General features: G+C 41.6%; 1 protein-coding gene across 1 annotated transcript in view; it reads left to right on the forward strand.

Annotated features, from left to right (window-relative positions):
* Positions 1–658: 658 nt before the first annotated feature.
* The window catches only part of LOC139658002 (endonuclease V-like), a 32,009-nt gene continuing 8,574 nt past the window's right edge, over positions 659–24,093 (forward strand). The window contains exons 1-7 of the mRNA XM_071536004.1: positions 659–800; positions 3,422–3,593; positions 8,504–8,638; positions 10,495–10,534; positions 11,941–12,053; positions 17,744–17,812; positions 18,082–18,210. Coding sequence (XP_071392105.1) covers positions 757–800; positions 3,422–3,593; positions 8,504–8,638; positions 10,495–10,534; positions 11,941–12,053; positions 17,744–17,812; positions 18,082–18,210 — 702 coding nt within the window. The 5' untranslated portion in view covers positions 659–756. The remainder of the gene's footprint in view (positions 801–3,421; positions 3,594–8,503; positions 8,639–10,494; positions 10,535–11,940; positions 12,054–17,743; positions 17,813–18,081; positions 18,211–24,093) is intronic.

Genomic DNA, 24,093 nt, shown 5'->3' on the forward strand with positions numbered 1-24,093 from the left:
GAAAAACACTTAACTTTGACACAAGTGCATATTCAGTGCATGTATTAAGTTATGTGAAAAGTGTGAACACTGTTGGTTACGTCTGATCATTTGACTGGAGCTGCCTGGTCCCATCTAGTAGAGAATAAAAGTTAAATGGTTCCAATTCCAATGAGCTAATGAGGCATTTGAAAGATAATAATTACAATGCAACTAGATGCTTCTCTTCCTATTGCATATGATTATTTTATTGTGAGTCTGACACTGGCAGATTAAAGAACTTCCATTGCACACCTTTGACTTTCTCCATGCTAAGACATTAAAGGACAATGTATTGAACTCATTTGCAAGTCTCCTGGATATAGGCCTACCATTTAGGAAACAAAGACAAAAATGGATTGCCATACAGCTGCCCAACACAAGTAAAACTCTTACATTTTTACTCCTTGAATGTGATTTAATTTATTTTCCAAGTGTTTCATTTGTACAGTTTAGTGCTTTACAAAGAGCTGCAATATCAGTACAGTATTCAGTTCGTATGGACTCACATTTTTTATTCATGTAGATTGTCCTAAAACCCACTAGATGGCGATAAACACCACGCCACACTGAGGCCCCGCCCTCGTAGTGACGTCATGCTGTAAACACGGAAGAAGATCACCCTCGGTCTTCAGTGTTACAAACGCAGCTTCTGTCAGTGATTTTCTCTTCCAAAAAAAAAGCCCTTTGCTTTCTGACCCTGTCTCCTCTGCCGGGCTGACACTGTCCACTGTCCAAATGTCCGATCCTGCCGAAGAGGATTTGGTGAAGCAGTGGGAAAGGTCAGCGGCCTGTTCTCTTTTCATTCATATAACTTAACGACATTCACACCCTGTGAAACGACACCCACGCGCTTCAAAGTTTACTCTGTATATTATGTAACAGGTGTTCCCAACCTTATTCATGCCGTGGACCCCCGAACAGATGCCACACATTGAGCCACAAGCGGCAATTGGATGATAATTTGTTCCAGATGTACAAATAATACCACAAATATATCCGGGTTGGGGGGCATTCATGAATTTAACTGAGATTGCATGGTAAATTCAAATTCACTTCCTGGAGTTGCAGTTGGAATTGGAATGTCACCCAGCTCCATGGAAACAGAATTGGAATTGAATTGGAATGGCAGGAAACAGAAATGAATTCCGTTAAATTCCATGAAATTCCACTTCTAAGAGAGGCTGTCTTGACTTCGTAAATATTATAAATCAAACATTATGAATCAAATAAAAAACAGTTAATCAAATCAAATACATTCAGTCATAATGTATGTATTAAGATTACATGTTATGCATCAAATACCACCTGAAAGGTTCCTTAAACATTTTATGATATTCAGTATTGATAATAGGCTATAGCACTATGTGTAATCTCAGATATGTGTTAAGAAAAACAAAACAAAAAAAACAAAACATGGAATTTAATTGAATTAAATTCAACTTCCTGAAATTCCAATTCAATTCCAATTCTGTTTCCTGTAGGTTTTTTCAAATTCCATTTCCAGTTCTGTTGAATTGGAATTGATGAGTTAATCCATGAATTGATCCCAACCCTGTAATATACATAGACAGAGAAGGGAATACAGCTCATCTCTAGCGGCTGGGATGGCTGATCCTCCAAAAAAATTCCAAGGCACACTTCTTTGCTGAAAAAGTTAAAAAGCCTTTATTGTATGGGCTACGCCAACGCGTTTCAACTATACAGTCTTCATCAGGGCATATAGAGCCAAGTAGAAGGGCTTGCTTATATAGTGATAACAAAATTGGCACCAGGTGTGGCTCAATCAGCAGCAGAAAAGCGGGTGGATATTCACTGACACTCATCTGTTAAAATGTATAAAGCAAATAAAGCAAATGGTAAGCAAAGCAGCGCTCCTTTAGCTTCATTCTATGAACCTGTAATATACGTTTTTGGTAATATAATACTTCCATGGACTCCACAATGATGTAACAGTCTGCTTTACATAAACCTCATTGCCTTTTTGCTGCCAGTCTAGCCAGTGTTGTCTCCCCGTCTTTTCTCTCACTTTCACCTCATGCCCATTTCTATCAGGTCCCCCCAACAAGAGTCAAAAGACCACTCATGTCATGGGGACTTATTTCCCTCAATGTGTTTGTCATAATTAGCTATTCTGAAGTATCTGCTTGTTAAAAACAAACAAATAAATAAAAGTGTCCCATAAGACATTGGCAGATGCTGCTACATTTCCCCCCCTCTGCCGCCGTAACTCTCTGCCAGCAGCTCTGGAGCGGTGCCACCAGCCGCACCAGCCATTGATTTGTGAGTGTGTTGTGAAAAGGCCACTGATAACGGCATGATACCATATTATGTCCTTATTCCCTCTGCCATCCCCCCGGCAGATTTGTGTCTGGCTCTGGAGCTATAAAAGTCCAGCTGAAGACCGGAGAGGTAGAGGGATCAGTGCGGCTTCTTCTTCTTCTTTTTCGTATACTTTTCTTCTTTTTTATTTTATGGTGGGGTCAGTGTGGGTTTGCCGTGCAGAGTCCTTGATAAAAGCTCATGTCAGAGGTTGTTAAGTCTCTAACTGGAAAAGATTAGCTGGTTGGTTAGACAGTGAGACTTACCAATTATAACTGTATTTTAACCATTTTTTCTAGTTCAGTACTTTATTGCCACATCAACTTGCAGTTGTTGAGTTTGTCTCAATGCGCTCACAGAACATAATACACAAAAAAGACAAGACATAAATCACAGGAACATAAAACAAAAATCATACCCCTCCCTCAATATCCCACAATATAGAATGGAAAAGTGCATAAAAAACATGAAAATTAAAACTTAAAAGAAGAAATGCAAAATCAAAAAATTGAATAAAGCAATTACAAAACTACTAGTTCACAATTAGAGCTGCAACGATTAATCGATTAGTTGTCAACTATTAAATTAATCTCCAACTATTTTGATAATCGATTAATCGGTTTGAGTAATTTTTTAAGAAAAATAATTCTCTGATTCCAGCTTCTTAAATGTGAATATTTTCTGGTTTCTTTACTCCTCTGTGACAGTAAACTGAATATCTTTGGGTTGTGGACAAAACAAGACATTTGAGGACGTCATCTTGGGCTTTGGGAAACACTGATCGACATTTTTCACCATTTTCTGACATTTTATAGATCAAACAACTAATCGATTAATCGAGAAAATAATCGACAGATTCATCGACAATGAAAATAATCATTAGTTGCAGCCCTATTCACAATCCTTGGTCTCAAATGAGAGTAGCCTAACTGTTTTAAAGTGGAAACTAAAGTTACAGCATCAGAAACACAGATGGTAAGTGTTAATAGGTGTATATTTGTACCTGCTTGTGTGCACACATTGTTTTCTAAAGTTGCACTAACAGACTGAAGGCCCGTCCTCCCGCTCTGTCCCTGTGCAGCGAGCAGGCCGGCCTGCGGCAGCAGCTGGTGGAGGAAGACACGGAGGATTGGCAGAGGAACCCAGACTTCTGCGGCCTGGAGAGAGTCGGCGGAGTGGATCTGTCCTTCATCAAAGGGGACGACGTCAACGCCTGCGCCCAGCTGGTGGTGCTCAGCTACCCCGACCTGGAGGTGAGCCACGATGCCCGGCACGGCCTCCATGTCAGCGTTATTACCAATACATGAAAGGGGAATTATGTAATCGGTGACCTTTATTGAGTTCTATCGGCCACCAGTAGGAGTTGCAACAACACTTATTTCCTCCTATACAGTCTTTGGTGCTTCCATTCCCTTGAATTACAGAAGCACCATCAACAATAGTCACATTTTCATAGATCCCAATGTAAGATACTGTAATAATTATGGTGTTTGTAGTTTGTTATTTTGGCTTGAGAATGAGGCTTTTTAGCCTTCAAAACTGAAATATCTTGTGATGCTGGTCGCTCCCTTCTAGCACCGTCCTTCATCGTTTTTTTTTCCGTTTTTTTTCAAAAGTGAGTTTTGAAAGCCAGAAATTTCACCCTGGAAAAGTAATTGTTGAGTTATTGATATTGATCAACAACCCCGTCAACTCCCCACAGATATATTTTGGTCATTTTGTACTTTGGGGCAGTAAACATCTTACTTATTGTCCCTTTAAAACTGCTACTGCTAATAGTCTTGCCATCCTTGGATTATTGATCACAAGCTCTCTGTCAAATAAATCCTTTATCTGCTGCGACTTTATCACGTCCAATTCACTAGACTTTTTTATGTTTACTGAAACCTGGCTGCTGAGGGAGACTTTGCCCAGTGGATTGAAGCCACTTCCTCAAAGTACTCAAACTTCCACCAAGGCTCTCTGGTGGCAGAATCCACAGAACCGATTTCAAATGTTCTTCCATCTTTAATAATTTCTCTCCTTTCTGAGTTTCTGAGCTCCCTTATTAATGTTAAGAAGACCCCTCGGCTGTGTGTCTTAGTGTATCGACCCCCAAAGATAAATAGTGACTTCATTCATAATTTCTCAGAACTACTGGCCTTGATTATGCCCAAATTTCATAATATTTAAATTCTTGGGGATTTTAAAATCCACGTCTGTTGCTGGTCCAGTGCTGTTGTGTCTGATTTTATTAATCTTATTCAGTCTTTTAATTCAGTTTTAATTCCGTTTAATTCAGATTCACTCCAACTAATGTTCCACTCATTAGAAATGTGTGAATCTGACCATTTGGATTTTTAATGATCAGATGGTATTTAATGTCCTGCTGTCTTACCCTTCTCCCAGCCTCTGTGAAACTGTCCAACTGCATATCTTTAACTCTTCATGTGCCTTTTAGACAGCAACTTCCAACAAGTGCCTCTGATCAACAACGAGCAGCTTGTTGACTATTTTAATAGCACCTGCTGGATTTTTCTCAATACCGTTGCTCCCTTTAAGAACAAAAAAATCAAGAAAAATACACCTGCTATAGCAGACGATAACACTCCCATGGCCATGAAGTCATAATGTAGAAAAGCAAAATGTACATGCAAGGCTGATAAACTGCATGTGCCGTACAATATCATGAAGGACTTATGAAGAACCTATGTCATATCAGAAAGCGGTTGAGGATGCAAGAGCGTTCTGACCTTATTTCAAAAAGCATCATAACTCGAGGGCTTTTGAATATTATTGATTCAGTTGTTTAACCTGTAACCTCGCCTGAAAAGTGTGAAGAATTTTTAATATTCTTTACAGAATTAGCAGAGGATATTCAATATCATCCAGCTAAATTTTCCAAGTCAACCGAAGCAGTTAAAGCAAAGTAGGCAAGTAAAGGAAGCAATTTTAATATACAGTACAGCCGAGGTTTAATATACAAAGCAGCACGAGGTCGTGTCTTGTTAAATTGGCTTTTGTTAAAGTGACAGTCCCAATTTTCATTTTGTGAGCCTTACAGAAGCATTCCTCCTTCCCTGTACTTGTCTGTGGCCTATCACAGGCTGCTGGCACTCTCTGCAGCATAACCCATCATAATTAATGACATTTGTCAGTATACATGAACCAATTCCATAAAAACAACAAGGCTAATGAAATGTTCAAAAAAGGCTGTCCAATAATGTGATTATGTTCCCTGGTTTCATTCAGTTTACTCTAACACTGCCACCTAAGGCCATTTGTGACACAAAGTAATATTGGCGATATGTTAGAGTACGGTCAATGCTGCTGAATTAAAAAAAATAATTTAATCAAAATGTGTTTTTTCTTTTCATAGTTTTTGTGCTTTATCACAGTTTGCATTCAAGTTTTTACCCAAAGAAGTCATTTCCAGACAAAAGCTGAGCACATTTGGTTTTGCTTTGTTTTACTGTATATTTGAATGATACTTTAACACATCCTTCAACATGCAAAAATCCAGGTAACATGTTACAATTTCTGGCAGTGGCAGAAGCTATGAATTTTATTTGTGAAATATTCTGAAAGGAAATGTCTTGGTGCTTGTATTTTTACGGAGAACCGCATCTTCTATAGCAGAAGACGGATGTTGTACGTCAACCTATCATAATGAAATAACTTGCAGCTACAGTGTCAAACCAGATACAGTATTCAAATACAACACTGTACTAACCAGTCTTCATTTTACTTTCCTACATAACTTGCGGAAACAACATTTTATGAAGGTCGACTCACCACTGTCAGCAGTATGACACTGACATCTACTCAACGGTAGATGTCAGTGTCATTTCATATGATTCAGAACGCAAGCGAGCAGCTCCTTTGTGTCTCATCGCAAACTCTATCCAGTAAACATCCGTCTCTCTAGAGGCTTCATGGGCTGGTTTCTGTGCAGAGTGGAGAGCTTTTGCGTGTTAGCCTTGTAGGAGCCATTGCGGAGCATTTGAAAGAACATCACTCTGTATAACTAGGACCTTGGCGCCTCTTCTTGTTTCAAGCTGATATTCAAAGATTTTCAAACTGGTCAAAGAGCAGTGACAGCCCAAGCACCAGAGAGCTACGGCCTCTGGCCTCTACAACACTGATGACACCCACATGGGATACAAAGAGGATCATAATTATCATGATGTTGCCCAAAATAGAACACCTGTTCCCCAGCATTTCTCCAAATGACTTCCTAAGGAATAAGTGCAGAATCTTCTTGGTTGGCTTCAAGTTTCCATGGACATAATGATGAATCCATGTTGTCCAAAACTCTCCATGCAAAGTTTAGGAGGCTTGCATTAGGAGCAACCAATATTTACAAAGTTTGGTGTAATAGGATGTGGGAAAAAGTGTGTCAAAAAGTAGGTGCAAATCATATGAATGAAGCAATATGTAGTTTTATGTTAGCTAAACATATCATGAAACGTTGTGTTCCAGACCCTTTTCATTTTGTCTCTTCAATTAAAACTATACCAAATGATAATGCTGATGGACAAATAGAGAGATGAACCTCACCAGTTGTGGAAAATGAGCAATATTAATATTAACAGGCATTTCCAGATAGCGTGAAGCTGAAGCTTGGCTGCCTGTGACCTTGTAAACAGGCTGTGTCCCAGTAGTGTAGTAGTTCTTGGCAAGGCGCACCGCTGTTACTTTGTGACCTCTTGAATGCAGCTCTTCAACAACAACACTGATGGCGATCCAATGACTGGCAACCATGGAAACAGAAAAACATTGCCAACCCGGACATCAGTTGTTGCACAGAGTGTTAAGAGAGAGAGCAACAGAAGCATTTATCAATACACGGGACATGATGTTGCTGTCCCTTGTGCCATAATGCAAGGTGAACATTCATGTAGAGGATGCATCCTGTCAATTCATACAACCTGGAAGAAATATGCCAATATAAAGAGAAAAACATTTCATTTCAGGAAAGAGACAAGGAAAATTGAATAATTACAAGAACACAATACAGCAAAAAAGATTTTCAGCACTTAATAGAAGGAAGTAAAAGCTCTATTATGAAATTGAATCAGAACTATGAACCCCTTAGCTACAAATATTTCACACACTCCCTCAATCCTCTTCATATTTAGAAATAACTACTTTGTCAACTCCATCTTTGACTGCTCATGTCAACATCTGAGGAAAAATCTCCTTTGTTTTTTGTACTATTTGACACACATATCTACCAAAAGGTAGGACATTTCGGTCATAATTCACAGCCCTGTCTAACATTGATTATGGCTGGTATTTGCACTTTTCTAATATGTTTTGAAATAGTTTTCTGCTATCAAGCTGCAAAACCACAAATGTGCCGTGCCACTGGACAGAATCTGCACTGTTTCACACTGTAAAGAATCTCCTCAATTTGACAAGCTGATTATGTGTAAGGAATAGAAAATGGCAATAGTGTTTTCAGCCAATTTAGTACTTTACATAAATACCTATCACCCGCCGTGGCATAATCCCTTTGAAGTCTTTTTATCAATAAAGCCTGTATTACTTTAATAATAACAACAATGTGCAAATGGCCCTCAGGTGTGCAACAGCTAATTAAAAAAAAAAAGCGGCACAAATAACTTGGCCGATGTTCAGAATATATTCACGTCCCTTTAATCAACAACAATCAAAACACGTTTCATTTTGTGCCAGATGGTCGGATGTTAGCGATCATTCAAGCTGACTCTCTACACCTTGCACAGCTTGTGTGTGTATGTGGACACACACTTACATAATGCAATTTAGTGGGGCGCTTTTATACCAAAGCACTTTCCCAGTGCCTGAACCCTGACAGTGTTAGTGCCATGCTGAACTCACTGAGCTCCATGCAGAACCACAGACACATCAGAAACCCACCGCTGTTATTACTTTATGTTACCTTTAGGCAATTAGCTGACACTGTTTTCCAGAGTGAATAACAGTGAGTGAGCAGGCAGGGGTTCAGTTTATTGCTCCAACAGGACACAAATGGCTGTTGATGGAGGCATTGGTCAATACAGGGATTGAATCTACAACCTTTCGATTACTGGACAGTCTCTAACCACTAGGCCACCCTGCCGCCCCGTGGATATGAGTGCTAAAAGATAAATGAGTGTTTGTGTCCCCCCCCCCCGCTACACACACACACACACACCAGGTGCTGTATGAGGACAGTCAGATGGTGACCCTCACTGCCCCCTACATCGCTGGCTTCCTGGCCTTCAGAGAAACCCCCTACCTCCTGGAGGCCCTGCAGCGGCTGGAGAGGACGCAGCCCGGGCTTCTGCCTCAGGTCAGCACACACACACACACACACACACACACACACACACACACACACACACTCATCTCTCAGTTGAGATGGGCACACATTAAACTAGTTTAGATAAGAAATGACAGAAAAGTTTACTTTCTCGGGGCAGAAGTGTGTCCAGACAAGGTTGACGAGAATATTGGACGTCAAGACTGTCTGGCAGGACTATAGCCCGTCTCAAACTTGTCTTGTCTATCCGCTATTGGATGTTGACTTGACTTTTCCCACTTTTCTATCTAAAACTTTTGAAAGATAATGTTTTTTCCACCTGGTCCACCCTCATATATTTTCTCTCTACAAACAAACAACTACAAACAAAGCACTACAAACAATTTAAAGGATTACTCCTGTTTATAGTATGGAATGGTCTTCCAAGTTCTATGCATTGATGAGTCAAAACCCTTTGCATTAATTAGCTGGATGTTGAAGGGTGAAGTACAGAGCTGCTGCAGATGGATCTACATCTCTGTTGATCCTTAAGCATTATTTGGAACGACATGTGCAGTGTTTATTGCCTATTTTGTTCTTCTGGTCTTAGATAGGACTCGCTTTGCTCTGGTCTCGGTCTTAACTTGGTCTCGACCCCCTCTGGACCTGATCTTGACTCAAACTTGACTGGACCTGGTCTTGGCTTTGACTTAGATTCGACTAAGGTGGTCTTGACTACAGCATTTGGTTTTCCTGATCATTCACAAAGAAGTTGAGTTATTATATGACTTTTAAAGATACCAAGAGAGAAGATACAACCATTATTTTTTGGGAGAAAATTAATTAAATGAGTAGTGTAAGGAATTACTGCTCCCAGGGAGGAATAACGTATTTAAGAAACTTTAAAATAAGTAATACTTTATATTACTTTTTTGAGCAACAAGCCCAACACTGTTGACAACTTAGCTGACATTACTGGGCTTGTTCCGATGCTGTAAACTCCACCCATCTGCTCCTCCACACAGGTTAAAGCTCGCTTTGAATTATTTGCAAACAGTATCTGACACAAATCTGCCGTTCCCCCTCTCCCACTGTGTGTCTCGATAAGTCAGCTGTCATCCGCCCTCTCCCACTCACCTGTGTTAGTCACAGCTCACACACATCACTCCCACCGCACTACCACTCTGCTGCCCTGTCACCACACACGCACAAACACACACACACATACACACACACACACTCATAGATTTAACAGTGACATTTAGCCCTGGATAGACCCAGTCCCTGCTCACTTTATCTGTAACCTTTCAAATGATTTCCCGGTGACTTGTGATTCACGGCAGAAATATGCCTGCAGAATCACCTTTGGCAGCAAGAAATCATCGGGGTGTTGGAGCTGGCAGCGTTAGAACGTCAATTTGAGCAACTCTTCCCTTACAAACTTTTTAAGCTCAGGCAGAAGAAACTCTATACATCTGATACACACATGAGGTGGGGCTAATCAGGAAAAACATGATGTGAGCTATGTCGACTGTTACATATTTGGCTGTAAAGTGGTACGAATTGATAACTTTGTATTGCTAACAACAATAAAAAAAGAGAATGATAGCAACACTATCCAGTTAGCTGTATCCTGCAACCTGGATGGAAAGTGTATATCTGTACCTTGCTTATTAACCCAAGAAATATGTGTGAAAGGCTCCACCCGGGTAGGATGACCCCACAAAACGACCCTGATCAAGTTGAGGATATTCCTGTGTACAAGGTTTAGTGGGAATTGCCTCTTACACAAAATAAACCTGGATCAACATACTGTAGTATTCCTGGATCATGTGTGTGAAAAGGGTATAGGTCAATTTCTAGGTTAAATCCATTTCTCATGTTGCGATTGTGTGTCCTACCTACAGGTGGTGTTGGTAGATGGGAACGGTCTCTTTCACTACAGAGGTGAGTCTGGCTGCTTCATGCTTGTTTGGACTGACCCAGAGTGTATTTTTGCATTCCTGGCATCCTCTCTGTTTGATCCAAGCAAGGCTGTAGTCCGGTCTCGCTCCTGGATCGGCCAAAAGTCCAGATTCCTGTGGTGTCTGAGGTTGCGGTTGCATTTGTCATTTTGACACAGTGACTGTCTGTCATCCTGTCACTCCAGGACGCATTAAGTGACAGGCCTAGATGCACAGTTCCAATCAGATCTTTAAAAGCAGATCTGGAAGCGGTCGGGTTTGCATTGCGTTCTTATCTTACATAGTCTGGATGCAATTCAGCCACAGTGCTCAGTAGCTTTTTATTTCGATTGATCAGGTGTTTGTGAATGTATGTATGCTCATGACTGTGTGTGTATGTGTGTGTCCGTGTGTACGTCTTCTTATTTTATTTTTCTGCTCTTATGCACGTTTATCCGTCTTGCATTTTTATTCTTGTCTTGTTTTGTTCTTTGCATTTTTATTCTTTTATAACCAATTTCTATAAAGCACTTTGGTACAGACTTGTTTTCTTTTTTTAAAGCACTATATAAATAAACTTGAACTTGAACTTGAACTTGAACTTGAACATAAGCAATGCTGTGAGAGAGAGAGAGAGGGAGGGGAAGAAAAAGTAATGCACCCAGCAGTTTAAATATATCTAGCCACAGGAGACGCCTAACAGACATTTTCAGGTGTGGACATACAGCGGTGTGATCTCATTAAATCTGATATTTAGATTCGGGTCCACTCCAGCTTGTCGAAAAATGCTTGGCAACATTTCAAGGTGAGCACAACAAGCTCTGTAGGTCAGCTGGGAAAATTCTGCAAGTTCCCTCAGTGTCCAACAGCGGTGCAATGTTTAGACTCAGATCTGATAAATAACACCAAAATGACAAATGTAACCGCAGCCTGACTTGTCTTTGAGTCAAATCTGTTTTATATCAGTGATGTCTCAGTCTTGGCCACTGTGTGGTGTCAGTTTATTTATATTTTTATTACTTCACATCAATCCATTTACTTAAAAAATAGCTATCAGACATATTTTCTCTGTTATGTGTTAGGCTATCATCATGCAATTACATCATATTTACTGTATCACATCAATTAAATTACATTTTTATTATTATTATTTATTTTATTTAATTGTAAGGGACTATGACTAAAACATACATATACTGTATACAGTTTGCACATACAAACACACAACAGTAATACATAATAGACACTAGACAATGAAGTGTACAAAATTTAAAAACCAGTGCAAAGTGCATGTGCTTTAAAAATTAAGTCAGTTACAGTGTGCAAATTAGTGGTTGTATGTTTGTTTAGCTTTAAGCCAGATTTCTTATTTGGTCTGGATTTGAGATTGTTGTTGTTGTAACTTCCCAGAGTTCGGCCTGGCCTGTCACCTTGGCGTTCTGTCAGGTCTGCCCTGTGTGGGCGTGGCCAAGAACCTGCTGCAGGTGCAGGGCGTGACCAAGAGCCAAGAGCACCAATCACAGGTGAGAGCCTCACCTCCCTGATTTAAAATAGTTCTTAAACCTTGCTTGAACTCGCAGCTTTCCCAAGTCTTGCCAGGGTTGCACACTTGCCTTTTCCCCCCCTTTGTTGCAGATGCTTCTCTTTCTAACATGCCCCCAGCTTAAGGAACAAGCCGATACCTTGACAAAAGGATGAAGTGCTGTTTCACCTTTTCGTGTGTTCCTTCTTGCTGTGTTCAAATGTTTCTTTTTCTGAAAGAGCTGCCAACCTTGACTGGAGTAGTTACAATAGATAAATAGAATTATTTAAAAAAGTTTTGAGAGTGTAATCTTTTTTTCCACGGTGGTTTTTGTGTACTGCATTCAAAAAAATGGAAGAAATGTCAGAGAGGGCCAGGCAAAGGACAGAATTTTGAATTGCTTGTGTGTGGGGAGATGAATGTGTGTGTGCGTGTGTGTGTACGCAGCAGGCACAGTTATATGTCTGTGTACAAGCAGGTGAATGTGTGTGTGTTTGCGTGCCCATGCTATTTTGACAGTGTGACTTTTGTTGTAAGCCAAGGCCTCCCTGTGTAGCTAATGCTAATGTGACTTTTTGAATACAAATCAAGCTGGAACAAATACCTATTAGTCAAAGTATACCTATGGGAATGCAAAATTTAGATTTCATTAATATGCAAATGTTCACTTTGTTTCAGTCTGGAGCCTCAGTGACCTGTTGGGGAAGGGAACAAAAACAAGTTAAAGTTAAATCTGCCTAATGAACAGGCGTCTGGCTGGAGTCTGAAATGGGAGGATAAGCAGAGTAATTCCAGGTCTTTCTTATTGATCAGGATTTGGAGATAAGAGGAGGTTCTGGTGTCCGCTGATCAAGCTTCTGTGATGTGAGCGGTCAGGGACTTTTCTCCTCACTGATCAGGAGGATCCTGTATGTCTTTTGTCCTCTCTGCATGTAGGGGATTAGAAAATTAGTCTCATGGTTGCCAGGCTGCCTACCTTACTGCTCCATTTAGACACCAGACAGACGGGTTGGCTTAGCACAGACATACTTTAAAGCACCAGAACATTACATTTACATTACATTGAACAGCTGCTCTTATTCGGAGTGACCTAGAATGACCCAACAGTAGAATAAACTTAAATTCCTGGATGAGAGGGGGATGTGAAGTGTTCCTTCAAGAGAAGAGTTTTCAATTCACATTGGAAGGGCGAGACTCTTCAGTCCTGACTTCGATCATTCCACTTACCTATTCCTGGCAGATGAGTCAGCTCAGCACCAACAGGTTTGAACACGGCTGTGGCTATTCTGAAACACACAGTTCTGAAGAGCATTTCGATAAGGATGGACAGTCTAGTTACTGAGGGGTTGAAGTAAGAGAGAGGAAAATGTTCATTCATTCATTTTCGTTACCTGCTTATTCCTATTAAGGGTCATGGGGGGCTGGAGCCTGTCCAGCATGCATCTCAGTAAGTGTCTATCAAATACAGATAGATACGTTACGGGCAATATCAGCCCCCTTTACACCTGCTATTATCATGCGTCTCATATCCAAAATGTGTCTAGAGCAGATGTAGCTGGATTATATTTACACCTGGCATTAAAATGTGTCTCTGGTATAAACACTGAAATCTGATTTCTCTTTCCCTCGCCAAAACACAGAATATCACACACATCACTTGCAATGTTTACGTTCTTTAACACTGACAGGAAACACCTCGTGCCATCCATGAGTATCCTGACCATTAGTTTGTGTAGTTTATTTCTGTTTATGTAGCTCCTATATGTGGATTGGAGATACATAGAATTTACCCTTTGGTTTTTTTCTGACCGAATGCGTGTCTGACCACCTCCAGAGGTGTTTTGGATGATTGGATCTTCAATGCATCTGGGATGCATTTACACCTGGATTTTTATGCATTTATCGATTACAATCCAATCACCCAGGATGCATGTTAATGCCTGGTGTAAAGGGTGTCTTAGAGTCTTCAGTCCGCCTGATTCTGGAAAAAACACACGCAAACATGGCAAGAACATGCAAACTTCACACAGAAAGAGCCGGAGCTGTGAATCGATCCCGGGTTCTTCTTGCTGTGAGGCAACAGTGCTAACAGTTGAGCCAGTGTGCCGCCTCTGAGGAAAACATCATTAATAAAGAGCGAGAATATTATACCTTGCTGCTGACTCAGCAATCACACAAATAGTCCATCCATAGAAGAGCAGTGTTGGGTGTGTCCCATAACGCCAATGACGATAGTTACTAAAGGTTTCCAAGGGAAGCAGTGTGGACGGCTCTAGCAATCAACTGATCTACTGCTAACTCAATTAGCAGTAAATTCTGTGCTTATAACCCCACAGTAGCATAACATGATAATTCAATCTCTGTGGGAAAAGTATCCATCTCCCTCAGTTAGCGTTAGTGGCTTTGGCGCCGAAAGATGTAGATTGGTCTCTGCAGTAGGGAGGAATCCAATTGCTCTGTTTATGGGGGGAAACGGTCACCTCCACGGATGCTATCTCACATAACTGCTGAGACAATCTGTGCGCCAACAGCTAGCAGCTTGGACACGATGTGGGGTATCAGGTAGCATTAGCATTACAGATACATGCAGTCTCTTTGGGCTTTGGCTATCCGATTTGCATCAGTTGCTCTTTGTGAAACATTATAACTCTATTTCCCCTCCATATTGGCATCATTGTCACTCCCTAGGGACTGGCATCTAATTTGTCTACAGGCATGCACAGGGAGCATGACACCTCAAGTCCACACTAGCTGCGCCGTTTGATAGTTTAGTGGGAAATTAGTTTTGGACTAATCTGTGCAATACGAGCCATATCAGGCTCCCTCCCAAATTTCACAAGATTAGCCATTTTTGAAACAAGATTAGCCATCACTGGATAGCTTTACACACACGCACAGCCACATATGACAAGTGATACGCTGCCAAACCCTCCAGATATCAGTAAGACTTTCAGAATATGCTGCTGGCACTCTGAGCGCTTTCAAAAACCCATATGCGGTATGAAAAGACTCTGTGAAGGTTACAGGGAGAACTTCCTCCCAGCTGCAGTTTTTTAGGGCGCATGTAAAAGATGTTGCCATGGTGATGACAAAATGAGCTTTTTCCAAATGCCGACTGAGTGACCTCTGTGACAATCTGTCTTACAGTGTGAAGGCTTGTGCAGAATATGTATTATATCAGACACAGGTGAACAGATCACTGGTGGGTCTTATTGTGTGAATCGATGGGAGAATGTGACACACGGAAGCAAAAGGGCTGTGTGTGTGTGTGTGTGTGTGTGTGTGTGTGTGTGTGTGTGTGTGTGTGTGTGTGTAGTACATATGTATGTGCGGCAGAGAGATTGTCCCTTATCCGCAGTGTCACAGATTTGATCCCTGCAAATAGCCAGTATGTCCATCAGCCACGTCGAAGTGTCTTTGAACACAAAACACTCAAACTCTATCTGCTCAGTCATTGTAAGTCACTGTGGATAAGAATGCCAGATAGATGCCTAAAAAATGTAAATGTAATGTGCTTGTGCTTGAGTAGGAGAGAGAGAGAGAGAGAGAGAGAGAGAGACAGAGAGAGGAGATGTGGATGAGTGATAGGAGGCTGTGTGTATTTGTATGTGTCTCTGCCACAAGCCTGAGCAGTAATGAAAAAAAATGAAAAAAATAAAAAACTTTCTCCTTTCTTCCTCTTTGTCCTTGATTCACTTTTGGAAAATTCCATCATTACTTCCTGTTTACCTTGTTGCTCAAAGTCCTTCAGTCCTTCATCTTATTTTCTCTCTCTTTCTCTCTTTCTCTGTCTCTCTCACACCTCTAATCCATCTCTCCCCCTGAGTCTCTCCATCCCTTTCTCCTTCTCACTTCTTTCTTTCTCACCCAGCCTTTCTCTCTTTCTTTTTTTCTTTTTCTCTTTCTGTCTGTGTCTTTGTCTCTCTTTCTTTCTCTGATTGCCTGGCTCTAAGTCAAACTAGAGTGTTATTGATGACTTGCTCTGTCTTTCTGCCTTTTCCCGTTCTGGCTCCAGTCCTACACTGGCACCACAGGAGCCAGACCTCTCACTCACACAGACTCACTCACACACACATGCTCACATACTCACACACACTCACTCACACACACACACTGACTCACACACACACACACACAGTGTTGGCCTCCTCTCTGGCGGGACCCGAGGCCCTCTGTGGCCCCTCCTGTCTCCCTGCTGGCTCCTTTGCTGTAATCAGTCATAGTAGAGCAGACACCCCATCCATCATGGAGGCTAAGCTCCCTTCATCGCCCCGGCCCGTAACCCGCAGCACACCTGTCAGCACCGGCCCAGTTCAGTGCCACTGACTTTGCTCTGTCTCTTTGACTGTGGAGAAGAAAAGTTTTGCTTCTATACAGAGAAAATGAGTTAATTTTTAAAACGCTATCGGAATACAAACATTACCTGAAGTTCGTCATTTACTATGTCCTCTAGCCTAGGTTCTTAATTCTGGTCCTTGAGGACCGGCGTCCTGCAGGTTTTTGTTCCTCCTCGATAGTTAATGAGCCACACCTGGTGTCAGGTAGATACAGACCAGGTGCGGCTCATTAACCACCAGGGAGGAACAAAATCTGCAGGACACCGGCCCTCGAGGACCTGAATTAAGTACCTAGAAATAATTAAGGTTGTTTGTATTATACATTCTTTGTATAATTGATTAATGCTAGACTGGATGTCTATTCATAGTATTCCCATGATGTCACTTGCATTTCCTACCAATATGGTGCTTTACAATATACACAGCTCATTGGCTGTGGCTGTCATTTGATTATAATCATTTTATTACACCTGTTATTTTCTTGCCAAGATGGCCATGTGGTGATGTAACAGAATACTATGAATAGGAAGCCACTAGCCTGATTAATTTTAAGGCTGTGATCACATAGGACATGTTTTTTCCACACTGACGTTGAATTTGACAACAACTTGCAAGCTACTAATTAGCGTTAGCTACATAAGATGAAGTAACGTCATTGAAAAGGCGATAATGAGGGGATGAAGTTGTTGAAAATAACAGTGGACAAACAGAGTTTTTGATCCTCCAAGAGCTCCACTTAGATAGTACTTGTTTTAGGGTTATTTTTTGCATTGAATTAATACATGCTGCGGCTAAAGTTGAGACATGTTCAGCTTGGAGTGCCTAGGGGAACACCCACAAACAGCACATCCAAAACCATTTAAACGACTAAAAAAGCTGCAGTCAAAACAGTGTTAAAAACAACGTCCTGTGTGATGATGGCCTAGTGCAACATTTTGTTCTTATCCCACACAAGTATTTGTACTTCAGAGGCTTTTCTATCCTGCCAAGAATAAATTCCTGGGGAAACAATGAATACATGTAATATTTTTGGTGGTCAAATAAAGGTAATGAAAGGTATTGAATATTGACACAAAACATTAGCTATTGGTAGCTTCAATCCAGGAATACTACTTTCGGCCTTCCAACTCTTATATTGGTCGAACTCTAACATCTACAGTTGTCTGTAAGACTGTTAGCATTTTGTCAATCAAACACTTCAGTTACCACCTATCCTTTAAAAAGTATTTGTTGTCATTATGGAGCATAATTAACATAGATATGAAAGAGAGAGTGAGGGATGAGAAGAGATCTCTTGGCCTCTACAGCAGGTTAATGTTGCTGCAGATATTTGACTGTTTATTCTCCTCCACAGATAGCTGCTCTGCAGAAAGGAGGAGACAGCTTCCCACTCACAGCCGCCTCAGGCAAAGTACTGGGAAAGGTACGTGAGAGGACAGGCACACAAAAAACATAAAGAAAAAATATTTTAAAAAAAAAAGGTGCAGTATAGTTGCTGCTGATATCAAAGAACCCCCACCCTTCTCAAGTTAAAATTCAAATTCAACAGTGTTTTATTGGCATGACAAAAAGAGATGTTCTTAGCCAACTAACCTCTGTTCTCTCTCTCTCTCTCTCTCTCTCTCTCTCCCTCTCTCCCTCTCTCTCTCTCTATCTCTCTCCCTCTCTCTCTCCCTCCCTCTCTCTCTCCAGGCCTTGCGTAGCTCAGACAGCAGCTCTAAGCCGGTTTATGTGTCTGTCGGCCACAAGATCAGCCTGGACACGGCCGTACGGCTCACACACTCCTGCTGCCGCTACCGCATCCCCGAGCCCATCAGACAGGTACACACACACACACACACACACACACACACACACACACACATCAAGTGCCTTCAGTGATATTAAGAGCGTAAGTATTCAACCCACTTGACTTTTTCTGGATTTTGTGATGTAACAGCCTGAATTCAGTCTGGCTCAAATATGATTTTTTATAACCCATAATGTCAAAATAGATTTTTTTTGTATTTACAATTTTTTACATATTAATTAAAAATTAAAAGCTGAAATGTTTTGCGTCAATAAGTATTGTCAGTCAACAGTCAGTGCAGCAGAAATCTGGACTGTAAAATCCACCTGACAGCAGCCTGGAGTTTGGAAAATGGCACGTGAAAGACAAAAGATTCTGTGGCGTAATGAAATGAAAATTGAACTCTTCAGCTGTAATGCAGAGCGCTGTGTCGGAAACCGGGCACAGGTCATCACCTGAGTAACACCATCTTTACTGTAAGGCACGGTGGTGCAGGGATTTTCAACAGCAGGGACTGGGAGACTTGTAAGGATAGAGGGAACAATGGATGTAGTCAAATACAGTCAATTCTTGAGGAGAGCCCGCTTCAAGCTGCCAAAGAGCTTTGATTTGTGCAACGATTTATGTTCCAACAGGACAAAGACACAAAGCATTCAGCCAAATCAACACTGGAATAGCTGCAGAAGAAGAATGTGAAAGTCCTTGAAAAAGCCCAGACTTGAATCTGTTACTTGAAAATACTGTCGCTGTTCACGGACGCAAAGTATTGACCCAGGGGGTTTGAATATACATTTAAATTATATATTTCTGTATTCCACTGTCAATACATTTTCAGAAAATTCTAAAAGTATGTTTTTACTTTGGGAATTATGGGGTAGTTTGTGTATATTGTTGACAAAAAAAACTCCATAATTGAATTCAGGCTGCTGGAAAAAGTCAAGGGGGTTGAATACTTTTAACAAGGCAGTGTACACACAGGCACATAAACACTGGATTATATTATATTTTTGTCTGCTAAATGATCACTCACCCACCCACAGAGCTGCACTCATATAACTATTGCCCAGAAAGAGCATCCAGAAAGAGTAAAGTGTGGTTATAATGAGACAGGAAACAGTTTAAATATTATATCTGTTGCCAAAAACAAATCAGGTGTGTGGGAAGAGAGGGAGCATGGCGCTGTCATTTCCTGAATGATTTCTTTGTGTATTCTGCTTCGTCAGTAACTTTGCTGCATCGAGCTTCAAGAGAAACAATAAACTGAATTGAATCGTTGCCCAGAGACAGTGGTAACGACCCCCATCTATTAGACTATTAATTAATTAGTGTGCCTTTTCTCATATTGCCATTTAGAGTTTTAAAGCTTTCATTTGCTATGCTCAATCAGAAAGTTTTTTTGTTTTTTTTTGTTCTGTTTGTTCTTCTTTTGCTGTTAAATTGGTCTTTAAAAAGTCCTGAAAAGTCTTAAATTTGGCTCTAAATAAATAAATAAAATAAAAATGTCCGACTCTCCTTTGGGGGGAAAAACCCAGATTTGACCTGAACTTAATTCTCTCTTCTCCACCTCAGGCTCCTTTTATTTTCTGCCAGCAGGCTGCGCTGTGCTCCTACCGTTCAGTGAGCTATCGCTCTCAGCCCGCACTGCACCTAGAATACATAAACACACACACACACATACACACACACACACACACACACACACACACACACTCAGTCACACATGCACACATGCACACACGCATCTCACAATCAGTTTTTTTGCCAGGGGAGCTGCAGTAGCGGCGGCTAACTCATCCCCTCCTGTGTGTGTGTGTTCATTTCATCAAGGCGCTGGGCTGGTGTGTTTAGCTGGCAGGGCGTGTGTGTGTGTGTGTGTGTCGGGGGGGGGGGGGGGCAGTGGTAAGGATTGAATCTGGACATCGGTGAGAACCAGGGACCCACTCAACTACCTCTGTCCTATTACTGGCTTCTTCTCTCTCTTCTTTCCTTTGTGTCTTTCTTTCTATCTCTCTCTCTCTCTCTCTGTCCAACTCTTTTTCCTCTCTCTCTCTGTCTTCCACATTCTCTTTTTTGTCTCTCAGTCTCCCTTATCTTTTGCTTTGTGCTCTCTCTCTCTTGTCTCTCCCACAGGCATTTTCTGCTCCCTTTATCGCTTCTTGCCATCATGGAAGAACCTGGTGATTGTCATGTTTGTAGTTGAACTGAACGTTTACATGGTCTTTTGTGGGCAGAGCAAGATTTGTGTCCCTCGGGCCTCTGAAACCTCATTCAAAATTGCAAAAAGCCTCGGCTGTCAGTCTGAAAATAAGACTCAGAGTTGACTTTTTGAAGTTCGAAGAAATGTAAAAAGAAAACAAGAAGATGGCTGCAGCGTTGTATTCTCCCTCCGTCTCCAGACAGTCATCAAGATCGACTGTTGACAAGAGCTCAAACGTGTACACACACACACACACACCCCCCACACCCACACAATGTTGCTCGGAGCCAGCAGCTAAAGGTTGCCAGGTTCTCTGTGGTGGAGCAGTATGTTGTGGTTTGCCCGTGTCTAATTGCGGTTCACCGCTGGGACACCAACAGAGGAGCAGCGGGCTGGGGGTTGCCAGATAAGGGCACAGTAAGCCTTAATGTATTCAGGGGAGTAACAAATTGTGAGTGTTTATGATAATGGCATCTAGTGGAGCAGCAGATATGGCATTGATGTGGACAGACGGAGGAACAGATACACCGATACTATACTGGTGTTGGATATCAGGCCGATACCAGGCTTCTACATGTTATTAGCATCAGAGGATGACTGATGTCATTGTATGTGCATATATATGAATGCATGTATATGTCTTAGCGTGGTATGGAAGCATGTGTGGGGTAGGTGTTAGTGTTATGTATGTATGAATGTAAGAAACAGGGTTTCTGGGGCTTTACTGAAGTCAAATTCCATGTATGTGTTGCACACTTGATTCTGAGGATTTTTGCAATGCTAAGATTCAGTATCAAGAGCAGGGAATGGACTTATACTGGTATTAAATGTATTGCCGATACAGAGTAAATAAGGTATTACCATTAGATAAATTCCCCAAAATTAAATCTGAACCAAGAGCAACTTGTTTATCTTCCTTTTTCCACATAGAAGGATGTTAGATCTCTCTAATGGTGAAAATTGATTGGATTCCAATCATTTTTATCTGTTTTTTGTCCAGTTTTGATTCCAAACTAAGGGCGACTAAGTCTGTATTTTTAAGTAAGAATTATGGATTGGACCTGTGCTTGGTATCAGGTGTTGCTTTAAAGTTTAATACTCAGGAATCAGCGCTGGTGGAGAAAAAGTGATATTACTGAGGCGGAGGAGCTGGGTTTTCATCCTCTAAGGCCTTGAGTACATACTTTAACCCTTTACTCACACTTTTCATATCCTTTTCTCTGCTTTGTTTCCATTTCCCTTCTTTTATGCCCTTTTCTGCTCCGTCTAATGTTGAATGCGCTCCTCTCACCTCGCATCACGATTGGAAAAAACCCCCCCAAAAAAAACGCCTTCCACAGCTTGAGAGAGACGGAGAGAAAAAAGATGAAAGGAAAGGATGACATCATGGTTGGATTCTGCAGTGAAGGGCTGATGTGTGAATGCACTGCAGCAGAATCTTATATACCAGTGTATGTGTGCTAAAACACACACACACACACACACACACATGTGCGCCAAGACTAATTCACACCCCCACACAGTCATGCTCTCTCACGCCATTAAATTCTCACACTCCTTTGGTAGCCCATACTTCACTTGATAGGGTTTTAGAGAACATGTAATGGGAACTAAAAGGCAACCAGACACCAGCCTCAGCTCATTCTCTGCTGGATGTGGTCACTGTGACACATCTATATGTAATGTGATCATGTTAAAATTATAGCTATAGGTAATTTTCTCAAATAACATAATGGTTCAAAACTGGGCAATATCCCATAATTCTCAAATTTTTCGCTGGCGTGCCGTGAACCAAGTCAACTGCGCTGGGATTGGCTCTTGCGTTAATACATTACTTCTGATTGGCAGAGTTGACGACAGGCTTGGCACTGCTGTTACATGACTTCTAGCTGGCAGAGCGAACTACAGTACACGCTCTTGCCTTGCGTACCCAAAACGCCACCGATGTGTCAGGAACAAGCAGCGGTAAAAAAAAAATGGCTGCAAGAACACGGCAACAGCGACAACGATTGGCCCCAGGCTGCAGCAACAAACAACAGAAGATACATGTATTTTTTATGTATATCAGTGGGATTGATGGTTATTTATATATTTTCTCGCAGCCTTTATTTATCCAGGGAGCGTCGACTGAGCGCGCTTGCTCTTTCCCTGCGCTGTCCTGTTTCACATTCACACAGTTCAATACATTTCCACCTGGGAGCTGACCAGTACAGCCAGTCTTCTGCTGTCAGCCACTGAGCAACTCTGGGGGCTTAAGTGCCTTGCTCAAGGACACATCAACAGTAGAGTTTCCCCCACATGTTGCCAGCCAGTTCAGGGATTCAAACCGGCAACCTCCCAGTCAAAAGCGCATTTCTCTAACCTCTAGGCTGCTGCTGTGTCTATATGTATAGGTGTAAGATACAGAATGTGTCAGTGTGTGTTAGCAGACATACATGCACACCTACACAGACCAAACACACACATATATGCACACACACACACACACACACACACACACACACACACACACACACACACACACACACACACACACACACACACACACACAGTCCAGACACAAAAGCTAAACATATGCACACTGTGGCTCCCCAGGGAGATAGGTTAGGATTCACAATAGAAAAAAGAGACCAGGACACACACAGAGCTGCAAGGAATAACAAAAATAGACTTTATTAAAGGTGGAGGGGAGCGGGAGAGAGGAGCCAGGTTAGAGGTGTTGTCTCGTTTTAGGCTGAGGGTCGGTCAGAGGCAGAAAGAGAGCGGAAAATACCTCACCTCCAGCACTTGACCGAGGCTGATTATCACATCCAACAATGCCAAGTCGATATTCGTGTCCTTTTGGAGAAATTTCTTGTCTTGGAGAGAAAGTAAGCACAGAGACGCTGCCTCACAGTTTGAGACGGGCGGTGTGCTTCATGTCGGGCGCATGCTTAACAAAGACACACAGCTGTTTATTGTCCCAGCTGTTACATCCGGCTCTGTACTGTAGACTGCAGCGCTGCTCGGACGTGATGCGTTGGTTCTCGCAATGAATCCTGGGGCTTCCCATTCATTCTCATCGGTCAAGTCACCGTCTGATTCTTCCTCGACTGGCAAGGAAACCTCCGGGAAATGTGTCTGTTCTTTATCTCTGTCCTTTCATTCTTTTGTTTAGGAATTGTGCTTCGGCGGTTAGATGTCACGTAAAACATGGAGGACACAACACGCACATCACAGCTCATCCACAGTAGAGACACACAACATGGCATGTGCACTTACACACAAACGCACACACACACACTGTACAGGCACATCTCCTCCTCCTTGTTTTCCTGGTGAGTCAGTCAATAACCCTAATGGACAGTGGTAGAATTCAAACCTAATTTTCCTCAACCTAATTTTCCTTCACAAAGAAAGCTACTAGTGTCCTGCCGGTCCTGTCCAGTTAGAATTAGTAGGCCTATCTTATGTCTCTCTAGGAAATCGGTAAAACAAATTGAAAAATTAATGGCCATGGGGGTCAGTTGCATAAAGATAGACCTAGTCTTAGACTTAAATCAAACTTTAAGTTAGATTTAAATCTATGATTTCTCTGGGAAATAAATCACAGTCGCTCCAGTAGTCTACTTCTTGATTGTTGTAGATCTGTAATCGTTTGTTTCTGTCTCTGGAGACTCGCGCTCTTCTTCAGGCTTGTTCCAAAAACCAAAGATTCACCATCTTATATGACACAGCT

The sequence above is a fragment of the Centroberyx affinis genome, unplaced genomic scaffold (assembly GCF_046629955.1).
Source record: "Centroberyx affinis isolate AG114_WGS23_722 - 3 ecotype Tasmania unplaced genomic scaffold, CSIRO-AGI_Caff_v1 ptg002812l_1, whole genome shotgun sequence".
Lineage (NCBI taxonomy): Eukaryota > Metazoa > Chordata > Actinopteri > Beryciformes > Berycidae > Centroberyx > Centroberyx affinis.